This window comes from Hibiscus syriacus, unplaced genomic scaffold (assembly GCF_006381635.1).
Source record: "Hibiscus syriacus cultivar Baekdansim isolate YM2019G1 unplaced genomic scaffold, ASM638163v2 tig00110788_pilon, whole genome shotgun sequence".
Classification (NCBI taxonomy): domain Eukaryota; kingdom Viridiplantae; phylum Streptophyta; class Magnoliopsida; order Malvales; family Malvaceae; genus Hibiscus; species Hibiscus syriacus.
In genome coordinates, this window is record NW_024062863.1 from 1,847,128 (window position 1) to 1,860,399 (window position 13,272).

The 13,272-nt window shown below is 37.4% G+C and overlaps 2 protein-coding genes across 2 annotated transcripts; one reads left to right on the forward strand and one right to left on the reverse strand.

The window, feature by feature from the left end:
- The first annotated feature begins 256 nt into the window (after positions 1-256).
- On the forward strand, positions 257-4,173 carry LOC120140896 (mitogen-activated protein kinase kinase kinase 5-like). Its single transcript, XM_039155897.1, has 11 exons — positions 257-908; positions 1,227-1,829; positions 1,904-1,991; positions 2,092-2,154; positions 2,258-2,421; positions 2,534-2,609; positions 2,759-2,818; positions 2,892-3,017; positions 3,111-3,308; positions 3,390-3,487; positions 3,576-4,173. The coding sequence occupies exons 1-11, from the start codon at positions 466-468 to the stop codon at positions 3,760-3,762; spliced, it is 2,106 nt and encodes a 701-aa protein (XP_039011828.1). The 5' UTR covers positions 257-465; the 3' UTR covers positions 3,763-4,173.
- A 550-nt stretch (positions 4,174-4,723) lies between these two features.
- LOC120140945 lies at positions 4,724-10,553 on the reverse strand. Its single transcript, XM_039155927.1, has 4 exons — positions 10,423-10,553; positions 8,014-9,883; positions 5,505-7,573; positions 4,724-4,892 (listed from the first exon to the last, which is right to left on the reverse strand). The coding sequence occupies exons 1-4, from the start codon at positions 10,488-10,490 to the stop codon at positions 4,724-4,726; spliced, it is 4,176 nt and encodes a 1,391-aa protein (XP_039011858.1). The 5' UTR covers positions 10,491-10,553.
- Between the last annotated feature and the right edge of the window lie 2,719 nt (positions 10,554-13,272).

Here is a 13,272-nt window from a genome sequence, read left to right on the forward strand (position 1 = left end):
TTAATAAGTTTTTAAATATTATAAAATGATTACAGTTTTTTTAAATGATTATTAAATTTAATAGAAAGATAGAAGTATTACCAGTAAAAAGCCATAATAATAGTTTTATCTTATAAAAGTTGAGAAAATAAAAGATTAATTAAAAAGACATAATGATAGTTTTATCTTATAAAAAGATAGAAGTAGAACAAAAGCGAAGAGGAGCTTGACTTTTTTGACCTATTTAAAAAGCAAAACAAAAAAGCTTATGTTGTAAAGCGTGTTGTCTTGTGAGGTTTTTTCAGACAGAACAATAAGAAAACTGAATTCCCGACATCCGTAATTCCAAACCAGAACTGCGTTCAAATCCCAACTTCGTTTTTTCCCCTCTTCTTTTTAAAACATTTTGTTTTTTGGATTTTCCTTCGAATGTTTCATTTTTGAATCATTTTGATTTATCTTTTGTTTTTAGAATGATTGAAAGCCATGCGTTGGCTTCAGAATATTTCATTTTCTTCTTCTTCTTCTTCTTCATCGTCGCCTTCTTCTTCCACCATCGCCTCCACGCCGGCAGTTTCTTCGGGGAAGCATTCTCAAGATAATAATAGCTATCAGAAGCGTAATCACAAGCAACGCCAGAGTTCCCGTCACAATTACTTGGGTTTTCGCATTGCCGGACCTAAGCTGACGCGTCTCAGCGACCGGGACCTGGTGGCGTCTCCTCCGTCCGCCATTTTTGATTCTTCATTGTCGTCGTCTCCGACGCCTACTTCGAGGATACAATCGTCGGCGACAGCGATGCCGTTGCCGCTTCCGCTTCCTGAAGGAGACGGCGAGCAAAGGTTGTCGTCGCCGACTGAGGTTGGACATAGTAGAGCTCTAGAGGATAGGGATAGAGAAAAAGCAGATGGAATCCCTTCCAATTCAAGGTGATTTTCCCCTCAATTAGTAGTTTTAATTAATATTAGCTTGACATTTTAAATAAGATATTGTAATTTTTGTCAAGGAGATTGATATTCAGTTATTCATTTTGGTAATTTTAGGAACATCTAGTGGATGATTGATTCATAATTGCAATGCTATTTAACTGATAATCTGAATGCTCAATCTGAAACTTCAAAACTTTTTCATTGATGGGTTTGTTATAGATAATTGATATCTTCATGCGTACTTTAGAGCCGCTATAGACATTCTGATAACTTCTTTTATGGATTCTGTTAATTGATGGATGTTTTCTCGTATGACAGTATGTTCGCTTATCGTAACTCGAGGAAGATGGTGGAGAATTGGGACATAAGATCGACCCCTAAGATGTTACATCAAGAAGTGAATCGAGGGGACAGTTCTAACGATGAGTTTAGGGTGAATGTTCCTATTAGGAATGCCCCTGCGAGTCCATTTAGTCCACACAGAATGAGTACCGGTGACATGTTTCCGAACTACATGGCTCCTCCTACAGGCAAACAAGTCTGGTCTGCACCAGAGATGCCGACATTAGATATGGCAGGATTTCCTCCCCCAGCATTCTATGATTTCACCATGTTTAGTACCGATAATACTCCTCTTCACAGTCCAAATATAAGTCCTAGTCGAACATATAGAAGCCAAAGTGGACCTCCTTCACCAAGACATCAGGAGCATTCGCATGAGTTCTCGTCATCCCGACCTGAAAGTAATTGCCCTATTGTCCATCCCTTACCTCTTCCACCCGGAGCAGCCCTGGTTTCAGCATCAGCTCCCATTCCCCAAGTTTCGTCTAAACCAGAACTGTTGCCGATGAATTGTCAATGGAAAAAAGGCAAGCTTATCGGGCGTGGTACATTTGGACACGTTTATGTTGCCAGTAATAGGTATGCAAGTTCTATATACATTTTGCTTCCTCTGCTCTTCCTATCTAAATGCTAAAATGGCTTCTTTCTGACAGAGAAACTGGAGCTTTATGTGCAATGAAGGAAGTTGAGATATTTCCCGATGATCCGAAATCTGCAGAGTCTATAAAGCAACTAGAGCAGGTTTTTCTTCACTCTAAAGAGAGAGGAGTGCAGATTAAATGATTACCGATTGCTGTTTCTTTCTTTTACCACCCTCCTTACTATTTTATTTTAATTGCAGGAGATTAAGGTTCTTAGCCAGCTTAAGCATCCAAACATAGTTCAGTATTATGGTAGTGAAACAGTAAGTAACATTTGAATCCCGCATTAAAGATTTCACCCCTTCTTCTTACTCCAATTATTATAACATGGAATTCTATTAAGGCATTTGAATTATGCATATGCAGGTTGAAGATAAGTTCTACATATATCTGGAATATGTCCATCCTGGTTCGATTAATAAATATGTTCGTGATCACTGTGGTGCCATAACAGAATCCATTGTCCGGAATTTCACTCGCCATATTCTTTCCGGGTTGGCTTACCTCCACAGCACGATGACAATCCACAGGTACAAAGCACTGTTTCCTGATTTCTGGTTTCAAGGGAGGAAGTGAACCTATTTTAGTAGTCTTGCGTGAATTATCGGCATTTTAACATGCTTTTTTACCTGTAATATTCAGAGATATTAAAGGGGCTAATTTGCTTGTTGACGCATCCGGAGTTGTCAAGCTTGCTGACTTTGGCATGTCCAAACATGTGAGTTTTATATCTTCCCCTTTTCTTCGGATAATGGTGTATTGTCTTCCATTACGCCCTGTTCCTCCTAGAAATCTTGCTTGAAGGTCTTTGTTAGTTGTCGGATTTATGATTCAGCTTGAATAATTTTGGATCTGTTTGTTGCTCAGCTTAGCGGACAAAGAGCTGATCTATCTTTGAAGGGAAGTCCATACTGGATGGCTCCAGAGGTACTACCTTGCAACATATCAATGTGTTTCCGTCTGTAGCTTATACGTACTGACATCATTTGTTTCACTGCAGCTTATGCAAGCCGTTATGCAGAAAGATAATAGTTCCGATCTTGCTCTAGCTGTTGATATTTGGAGTTTGGGTTGTACAATCATTGAAATGTTCACTGGTAAAGCACCATGGAGTGAGTATGAAGGGGTAAGCACCTGATGTATATTAATTCACTTTATTAATCTTTCCAAACATTGGAGAAAACCAAAACATGCCAACCTTTTCTCCTTGTTAATGTAGGCTGCGGCCATGTTTAAAGTGATGAAGGATACCCCTCCCATTCCCGAAACATTATCGTCCTTGGGGAAGGATTTCCTACGCTGTTGCTTCAGAAGAAATCCTGCAAAGAGACCGACTGCAAGCATGTTACTAGAGCACCGATTTGTAAAATGCTCCCCTCAGTCGGGTGCCTCATCTTCTAATGGGCTAAAGTCCACGGTAAATAAGATACTTCCCCTCATGTTGCCGGCTGACATCTAATCTTTTATTTACGAAATTTTTTAATATACAAACATGCAGGATATGCCCCTTAGTCCTAGAGAGCGATCTGAATTCAAACCGGATCAATTGCCTGTGCAGCAAAGCCTACGAACTTCGAAAACTGCAACTCCTGAGTGGTAAGAGTTAATTTTTGCATTGCCTTCGACTTATCCCATTTTCTTGGACTGTCGGCTCCAGCTTCAGGCATTATATCTTTTTCTCCAGGGAGACTACACAACGATCTCATTACCAGAGTCCCGAGTTAAGAGTGGCCACACGTAATTCTCCTTGTTCAACCCTTGAGACCCTTCCCAGCTTGTCTCCTCAAGGCTCGGGTCAAAGTTCCCATCACCCCAGCCCTTTTAGTAGAGCCATCAACCAGGAGTCTAAGAAGAGCCATATTCTCAGATGAGAAATCCAGAAAGGAAAACAGAACTCCGTACATTATTTTTCTAAGGTTTTCTGTGAATAAGGCAATGCTTCGAGCTTCGAGCTTCGAGCTTCGAGAACTACACCTCGGAGGATGCCGTTTTTAACTTGTGGCCATGGAGAGCTGAAGTAAGAGCTTCCGAGCTACCGGATCAACCGTCACCGAATCCAGACACAGGATATAAATAAGTAGGATTTAGTTTTTGGTAGAGTTATATTTTTTAGAACTTCCAAAAATAGAGTTAAGCCCCTTTTTTTCCTTCATGAGTCCAAAATACTTGAGTTTTAGAAGGCTAAAGCTAGCCATGTATACATAGCCTGATCTGGGTTGGCTCGGATCCTGCGTTGTATTGGCGAATTGTTACTCAAAGATTGGGCCATCTTGGTTTTTGTTTGTACTATATCCAAATCCAATGCAGTAACCAATTGTGTATAATAGTGCAAGTTTTTCTCTTTCAAGTTGAATAAAAGTTGGAATAATGTATGATATAAGTTGCGTAGAGTCTAGTTTACATTAATTTATCTATTTTAATGCTATATATTTTATTTAAAATTTAGAATTAATTATTATAAAGCGTGATTTAGATGAGATTGGTTTTCAAAATACATTCAAATAACCTTATTTAATAATAGTTTAGATTCCTTTCACTCTAATAACAAAATCCTAGGGATATAAAGAAATGACTGTTTGAAAATTTCTCACCAAAATCAGATGTGCAACACAAGAGTAATCAGATAGAACCCTAAACCCATGAAAGAGAATAATTACAGACACACAAATTAAATAACCAAGTTATTTGTTAATGTAAGAGGAAGGAATATGTGTCTGGTCTTCCACCGTTGGATCGATTCAATGGCTGGGATTTAAGCCTTTCACCTTTTCAAGTAGTGATGAATCCACACCTTCAATTCAGACTTGGTTTTCCGTCCTTTTCAACTCTGAGCTAATAGCAATCACGTGAACAGGTAAACCCACATTCTACCGTCATTGTTCTGGCTTTCTCTTTTGGTTTCTGCTTTCCACATAAAGTCCCCAAGATTAAGACGCTGTAGAAAAACGCAGAATTCCCTGACAAAATCATCATCTGCTCACACGAAGAAAAATGGAACCACCTGCAGCACAATCCATAGAGACTTCCACCAAGAGTTTCCAGGTTGAAGAAGATGAACAAGACAGTTGTTGATGAATGGTACATACCCTTTTACTCTTTTTAGTTTTGCTTTTGTAATTTAATTATACTTGTTTGATCCTCTCTGGATTTGTTTTCTGCTGTTATGACTGCACCGACAACATCTTTGATTACTTGTGCTGTTACAATCTTTGTTAGAATATGATTTCAGAAATCATATAGGATATATTCTTCCTTTTCAAAGGATCTAATTTGATGTTTCAAAAGAGTATCTTAGGAATATCTGAAACTTTTGTTTCACTGAGTCCAGCCTTCGATTGTCGTAAAAAACTTCAGTCGATAGAAAAGATTCAATCATTGCATTTGTTAGTTTTTTTAATCTGTATTTAATATTGATATATACTTTTAAAAATACTTGAACAAGCAACCTTCGACATACGCCAACATACGCCAAGGTAACAATCGTATGCACATGCAACAAGATGCATGCATACGAATGTATGTATACGGTGGATTAGACCTTTCTAATATAAAGAAAGAAATGAACTTTAGTGATGTGAGACATGTAATATTTATCAAAATTATTTATCATTACCCATCTTGATTGATAGAACTTGGTTGAGATTTGTTCATGAGGGTTTGTGGACCCTTTACAAAGAAACTATCAGAGTTATTCTCTGTAATAATGCTGGAATTCACTGCAACATCATCCCTTGAACTACCCCTCAAATGGAGTCCAGAAAAATGGTCACCCCAAATATCATAAGTATATTCGTCTCCAATTATACCCTTTCTTTCTGCTTTTAAACTTTTCTGGTTAGAGAGTTCGGACCCCGGAGCTTGAGCACAAGGAGCAATCACAGATGTTGAAGCCAAAGGAGAAGAGGAGCTCGGCATACTAGCACTCGGAAAAGTAGCGGAGTGCGAGAGAACTGGTTTTGAAACAACTTCCCTCGGTATTACCTGCTCTTGTGCAGGAGAATACCAGTTGCTGCTACTATGCTCCATGGAAACTTTAGCTCCCAATACATTTGCTTTGGAGATGGGATGAGGAGCTTTACCCTTCTCACGGATTTGGTTGGCCAAATGCGTAAAAGGATTTCTAGACCCCACAGAATGCTCCACATCAGAAGGGAGTGGCCATGTTCGATTCGGTGTTACAGATGTTATCGGGGAGAGGGGGGATGAAGGTGTGGAGTTTCCACTTTGACTACTTGAAACTTCAATCAAATCTTTAAATCCACCTTTCCTTTTCCTTTTCCTTCGCCTTCTTCTCTTTTCTTTCCCAATCCGAATAGTAAGATTACCAGTTTGAGGTGCTTCCTTTGGATCAGGATTTTCAGCCACCACAGATTTTGAGGGCAAAGATGACAATGAAACTTCCCTCCGAGGTTCTAAGAAACTGTTAACATCCCTATCATTTGCAGAAGTTAGTTTTGCATTCTGATTAGTTAACCGCTCTTCGTTTCCCCTAACATGGCCATCTGGGAATCTACCATGAGATGGCTCCTTCAAAGATTTAGTATCCTCAACTGAACTTAACAAACTGTCCATTGCAGCTGACATAGAGAACTTACCGTTTCTCTGATTGCAATTGACGAAAGAAGATTCTCCTCCAGCCTGGATTGTACTGATCCGGTTCTTCTCACTCTTGTAAAAGTAATATTGGGAACCCATGGTCATTGCTTGGTGAAAAATGAAACAGAATATGAGAAACAATGAAGCAGAGACAAGAATCGCGCAACAGAGTCTCTTTAGCCGCATCCAGAACACTGATTTCCTACAAAGATTAAGCATATGCAGAGGCAGCGTTGCTTTCATGGGTATGACAAATATGCCTGTAGCCGAAGCCAGTTCAAGATCTCTATGTACCAAAGCTGCTGAAAAATCCGGCTGGTATGATATCAAAAGCTTTGTTGACTCTCCAGGTTCAAGAAAGAAACCTTTACAACTATGCACTGTAAAACCATCAACTACACCCTCTGTCCCAGAAACCTCAATGCTTCTTACCTCAAGTGGCAAATCTCCGGTATTCTTGGCATAAAGCTCTTTTGATAATGGCCGAGAACATGCATAAGTAGTCTCTTCAATGTGAAAAAACATTTGTGGAGAAGAGATGTTTAGAGAAGTTGGCAAACTAAGGTTAAATTCTACACTCTCGATGGGCGCTGAACCCTCAAACAAGACTAGAGCAATAGACCCACCATATCCCCTCAAAGATAACCACTCAACACCAGAAAGGTTGTTCCTTATCAGTGCAGAACTTGTCCACCCACATCGATTTGAAGGGTGAAACAATATCGGCCCAAAAGATGCTCTATCATTAGGATGAACAAAGGCCTCTATCGTTGCATTCTCACCAATGGAGAACCCATGTCTCATTGGTATTGTAGATGAATTGTGAGCCAAGCTACCAGAAGGGGGCATCGTAAACACATCTTCGCTCCTACATTCATCAACGATTTCTCCCGAGTTAAGAATGAGCTGCATTACAACTGGCTGTGTGCTAGGATTTTTCACAGTGATCCACTTGGAGCATTGACTACCAACTTGAACCATTGGAAACAGAACCTCGTGATCCCCAAGCACTGACATGCCACCTGTGGTACCCTGAGATTTCCAGTTGCCAAGTACCAATTCATCCACTTCTGCTGTCTGCAATACCAACATATAGTCAGTTGGATGACCTTAGTTATATCCTGAACATTGATCTAGTATAACTAATCACTATTTCAATAATGAGACCTTAAGCATGAACTAAGGGAGCGAGAGAGATTATAGAAGTGTGGTAGGGTGAGACAGATGTTTACATGCATGATAATAAACATATACAGACAATAAACAATTCCAAATGGTCCAAGAAGCAATCCTCATTTAACAGGTAGGTAAGAATATTATGATCTTACTTATATTCCTAATAAAGAAGCGATCCTGATATATATCATAGCTGCACAATGTAATGTTCTACAACATATGCAAAATATTAGAGAGTTTTAAGAGAATAAAAGAGGAATGGAGCATCAATCACCAGAATAATAAACATATAGAAAGAAGAAACAATTTTGATGGTTCAAATTATGTCATTGTATCTAAAATAAGCAAACCTGTGCCCGAAAAGCTAGTTGCATGCCCTCACTCAAGGATCCTGTCCTTGTGTTGCCAGTTTTAACCTTATAAGACTGATGTTCATTTGCCATGGATAAATTTTTCTGATATTCCACACAAATATGGATTATATCCTCACAAGGGACATCAATCTGAGGGCTAATAGACTCATTTGTCATTAAATGCAATTTACAATTGTTGATCATACTGGATACTTCAGAAGAAGAATCAGGAATTTCAACCGGTAGTTCAGTGCAAGCAATTGCAGCAATCTGTGTAACAGCACTCGGGTAGAGCAGCAACCCTTCCATGTATTTGATATGGAAAACTTTGGCATCTGCATCTTCATCAATCTTAATAAAACTCAGCACATAAGGAGCAGAATTTTTCAAAGAAATGGCAACAGAAACAGTTTCACTGCCATCATACGGCACCAGAGCTTCAAGAGAAACTGAAAGAGAACTTGCAGGGTCATCATAGGATGTTTTCCTACCCAAATCAACTTCAAGAGGAACCATAACTATATCAGGCAAGTCTTGAGAAGACCTCTGCAACTGCATGCAGAAAGCACCAAAGACTTTTCCTTTTGACTCGAGAGATAAATCAATCTCTATGATGGTCTCACTGCTTTGAGGATTAATCTCCCACTTCCTGCTTGGCCTCATAAACATAAGTGGAAGATCATATTTACCACTGTTCATGACCAACCAATCTTCAGCACCAAGTGAGATTTCCCCATTATTACCCTTGAAGTTTTCTATACTACAAACAGCTTCAGTATGATGGGTAGAGTTCCCAAGAGAAACTGACATCCATGAAGTTAATTCTTCCACATAGAGGGTTTCATCAAAAGGATTGAACAAAGAAAAGTTCTTACTCAACTGCCCACTAGAAGGAATATCCAGGCTCACTAATGGTTGAATTTCATAAGGGGACTCGACAGCGAACCCCTTAGCCTGAACCAGGAAACCACCAGAGCTTGTCTGCAAGATAAGGTGAGCTGATGACAAGCCCACCCATCTAGGTAAAAAAACAAAACATATAGAAGCTACTTCACCAGGTCCAAGCAAAATCTCACTAAAATTGCAGGGATAGAACTGTTTATTGGTACTGAATGGTTCATGAATGCTTAAACCGCTATTGTTGCATTTATTTGCTACTGTCAAGTAAGCCACTGATGGGAAAAATAAAAATTTCCGGCCCCAATCCAATATAGGAGGATTTATCTCTACATTAGGTGAAGATAAACCGTCAAAAGAACCTAATTTTGTCACCTCTTTGTTCTTTTTCATCCTAATACTTCTACTCTTCTGACTTAGTAAAGGTTGTCTACATGAAGAAATATCATTTTGATTAGCAACATCGGTATGAATTGACAAAAACTCATGGGTACCGTCACTTGAATATAAAGAACATGAAACTGTCTGGTCATTTAATAATTTAAACATACCATGGTTAGACAACCAACTTCTGCTACTTGCCTGCCTCCTAAGGTTACTTTGTTCTAAATAAGATGAAACACTATCAGACTGGGCCCTAGAAACTTCTAAACCACCTACTTCAATTGAGGTTTCTTCAGTAAAAAATCCAGGCAATGTAGAAGGAAAACAGAACAAATAAGAATTGGTGCACACACTCTCAGCACTTAAGCGTGTCACAGAAGTTCCTGCATCATAGCCCGGATGTGAATCACTGATAATAGTTCCTTGAAAATCAACATATTGAGTATCTCCATATTTTTCACACCCCTCGAGTTCGTCTGTTTTTGGCATCCCATTCACAGCACATGGTTCACACGTAATTAAGCAAAAAAGGGTACATGACAGAACCAAGAAAAATTGAAATGCTTTAACGGGTTGAAACATTTCCCTGAAAACAAACCACGAAGTAAAATGCTTAGTACAAAAAAAAAAAAGAAAATAAAAAATGTCTTCAGAGATTAATAAAATACGCCGGCAGAGCTGCATGTCTAATTTATATATTTATAGAAAACACCATAGAAGCACTTTCATTTCATCAGCAAATTCCATCCTGTTCAGCTTAAAACAAGTTCGAAGAAGAAAACGAAAACTTGGAAAGAAATTAAAAGATTATATACATCAAAAAGCTCTCAATACAGTTTAAAGTAGTTTAAAAAAAAGTCTTAATCACCATAACAACACGTTTTAGTTAATTTAATAAAAATCTTCAGCTAAAGATAGACAGTAAGTACCGTCTTTTAACCAAATAAGCAAATCAGAAGTTCAAAAAGCTTTTTTTTTTTAAAAAAAAAGCAATGTAGTACTCGAAGTTCTAAAAGAAATAAGCAATATAACTGATAAGAGAATTAGAATCGGCTGTACTGGAAAGATTGAAAGCGCGAGAAAATGGGAAGGGCAGTTCGAGAGTGATTTAAAATCAAAAGTTACCGATGAGAGTTGAACATGGAGAGCAGCTGTTTTCCAGCTTCGATGATCGTTAGGGTTTTGGACTCCATTTTTTAGCAAAGAAGAAAATCATCTGAAAAGAAAAACTCGGCAGAAATTTTAGGGAATTTTTTCCCTCAATTTCAAGGCCAGCCAGAAAAATATATATATAAAGCTCAGAACAGAAGCACGCCGGAGAAAAATAAAAGACTCCAAATTACCGTATTGCCCAGCAGATCCAAGTCCTTCAAACGTCGTCGTGGAGATGATTCTCATTAGATTCTCGAGATAGAAAGGGATAATTGAATACAAGCCATAAAAAACATATGGATAAACAACATTGAAGGTCACTAAACTATAGGATTGATTCTAATTTAACTAAAATAAATTTTTTTATCAATTAGATCATTAAAATTCAATTTGATTTCCGTTAAGTCATCAACTATTAACTCTAAATAAAATTATTGACGTAATAACTAATTAAATTATATAATAATACATTTAGTTTTTATTATTTATACATCCTATCAGTTAAATTTTAATTTTAATTAAAAATAATCCAATCCAATTCAATTTATTTGTTATCATATAAATTTATTTAACTTCCACGATAAGAATTTCATTAATAAATAAGAATCCATTATTAGATTAAAATTATATTACAATTTTAATGATCTAATTAATTTTTTCTATAATTAAAATAAAATCAATCTTGTAATTTAATATTTTTTGAAATAGTTTATCTAAAATATTTAAATACAATTTTAACAACAACAAAAAATAAAAATATTTATGGGTGAAATTGGAATTTAAGGCTACAGCAGTTGAAATAAAGTTTTATTGGGGAATTCTAAGACATTAGGTTTTGAAAAAAGAGCATAATAATAAAATCATAGTAATCAATAAAGGCCGGACCTCAAATGCACGTTAACTTGACCAAAGTAATATTTTTTTTGTATATGAATTGTCTATTTTACCATTTGTTCATTTTTGCTTGCACCGAACGGCGGGTTGCCAGTTAGGATCTATTGCAGTTGTTGAGCGAGCGCAAAAAAGGAAAATTGCACGTTTGGGGTGCGAGTGCGGTCAGGAGGCTCGTCATTCAAGGTCATAGCCTAGTGTTTTGGTCCATTGTTGTCCTCGCCTGTCGCCTCGTCTAGACTCGAAGTCCACTTGGGCAATTTTGAGAATTTGGAGAATGTTACTTTTGTAGAGAGATTCGGTGAAAATAGATTAAAGAAAATATAAGACCAAGGTAGTTCCTTAATGTCTAAGAATAGAAATTTAAGGTAAACTATTTAACCCGAAAAGATTTAAAATAAAATTTAAATAATAAAATATAGAATAAATTGTATAAATAATCTTTAATGTTTGAATAAATTTTTATTTTTACAATTAATATATTAAAGATAACGATTTGATTACTGAAGATAATTCTCAAACCACATTGCCAACCATTCACAAACCACGTTTTCACTATTGCTAATAACGGCTAACTAAAGCAAAAGGAATAATCTAACGGAGAATCATTTACAAACGGCAAGTGTCAGACAAATTGGCGGCTCTGTCAGAATCCCCTGAATTCTTTCTACCTGTCAGCGTAATCTACGCCTATTGCTTTGACAAAGTAACCGAGCATCCTCCACCGCTGGCTTCTGCAACTTTGTCTTCTGCCTGGCCGATCATGATTCGACTGTGGACGGTAGGTAGAATCAAAAAGTAGTTGTCCTAGACAAAAAAAAAATTCAAGGCTTTGATGAAAAACTGGACGGCTGGAGATTCAAGAGTGGACCCCATTTTCCAGTGGGTAGGTTACCGTAAAAAAATGAATTAAAAAAGAAGAGAAAATGTACATTGGATGGCTTATATATCTTCAGTCTTCACAATAGAAATCGATATATATTATTACTATGATTAAACGAAAACATTGCAATGAGTACAGTAGATGGCATTATGAAAGAGACACATGCATAAAAAATAACTACTAGACACTAGTAGTTACAAACACCAAAGCAGCAGGAGCAATTATTTTTCTTACAGCTGAACTCGAATCTCTGTTTTAAAAACTTAGGAGTAGGGCTCATGCATTTCCTACGTGAATTACTAATAGAAAAAACTAGTCGTTTTTCTCACAAACAATCTTGTTTACAAAAGCATGACCTACACCAGGACTGTGCCCTGGACTTGTACGTTTGAAATCTTGTGATGAATGCTTGCCACTAATGGAGCTAGAACTTCCCGGTCTTCCTTCGTCATCATCTCCGTCATCTTCTTCGAAAGCATGACTTATACCAGGGGTGTTCCCCGGTGAATATGGGTGAAAAATCATCTTCGAAACGTGAGGTTTTAGCTGGTGTAGAGGGAGGGAATACTTGTTCAACATTCAGTCCGCGGTAATGATCATCTTTGTCTCCGATGATCACTGATTCATTTGTCTTCCATTGACATAGAAAACCAAATGGCTGCAAACAATCACCGCAAGAACAAAGACAGCATATTTGTGCATGGGGCTAAATTCCATGATTAAGTAGGAAAATAACTTTGAATTCAATCAAAGAAGGAAATTAAGTAAACACAAATGAAGTACTGAGTTCACTGCGCTTCAATGGTATTTATAATTCAAGGAATTAAACTGTTCATAAACATGAATCAGCGGGGCAGCATTAATTGCAATAATCAAGTACAGGAAATGTAGTTAAAATGTTAAGCTATATCCTTGACCTTTGATAGTGCTGAAATGTTACTTTGTGGCTTGAATTAATCGAGGCACTGCAGTCTAATTAATTAACAATTTGTTTGATAAAATAAGATTACAAGATGATTAACCGTGCAGGCTTAGAAACCCTAGAGATT

Bases quoted from the DNA above. Each gene is read 5' to 3' on its own strand.
- LOC120140896 (XM_039155897.1), top strand. From the start codon at position 466: ATGCGTTGGCTTCAGAATATTTCATTTTCTTCTTCTTCTTCTTCTTCA. The intron at 2,819-2,891 runs GTACTACCTTGC...GTTTCACTGCAG, and splicing joins CATACTGGATGGCTCCAGAG to CTTATGCAAGCCGTTATGCA. The intron at 3,488-3,575 runs GTAAGAGTTAAT...CTTTTTCTCCAG, and splicing joins AAAACTGCAACTCCTGAGTG to GGAGACTACACAACGATCTC.
- LOC120140945 (XM_039155927.1), bottom strand. From the start codon at position 10,490: ATGGAGTCCAAAACCCTAACGATCATCGAAGCTGGAAAACAGCTGCTC. The intron at 9,884-10,422 runs GTAACTTTTGAT...GTTTGTTTTCAG, and splicing joins TCCATGTTCAACTCTCATCG to GGAAATGTTTCAACCCGTTA. The intron at 7,574-8,013 runs GTTTGCTTATTT...GACTATATGTTG, and splicing joins AACTAGCTTTTCGGGCACAG to GTATTGCAGACAGCAGAAGT.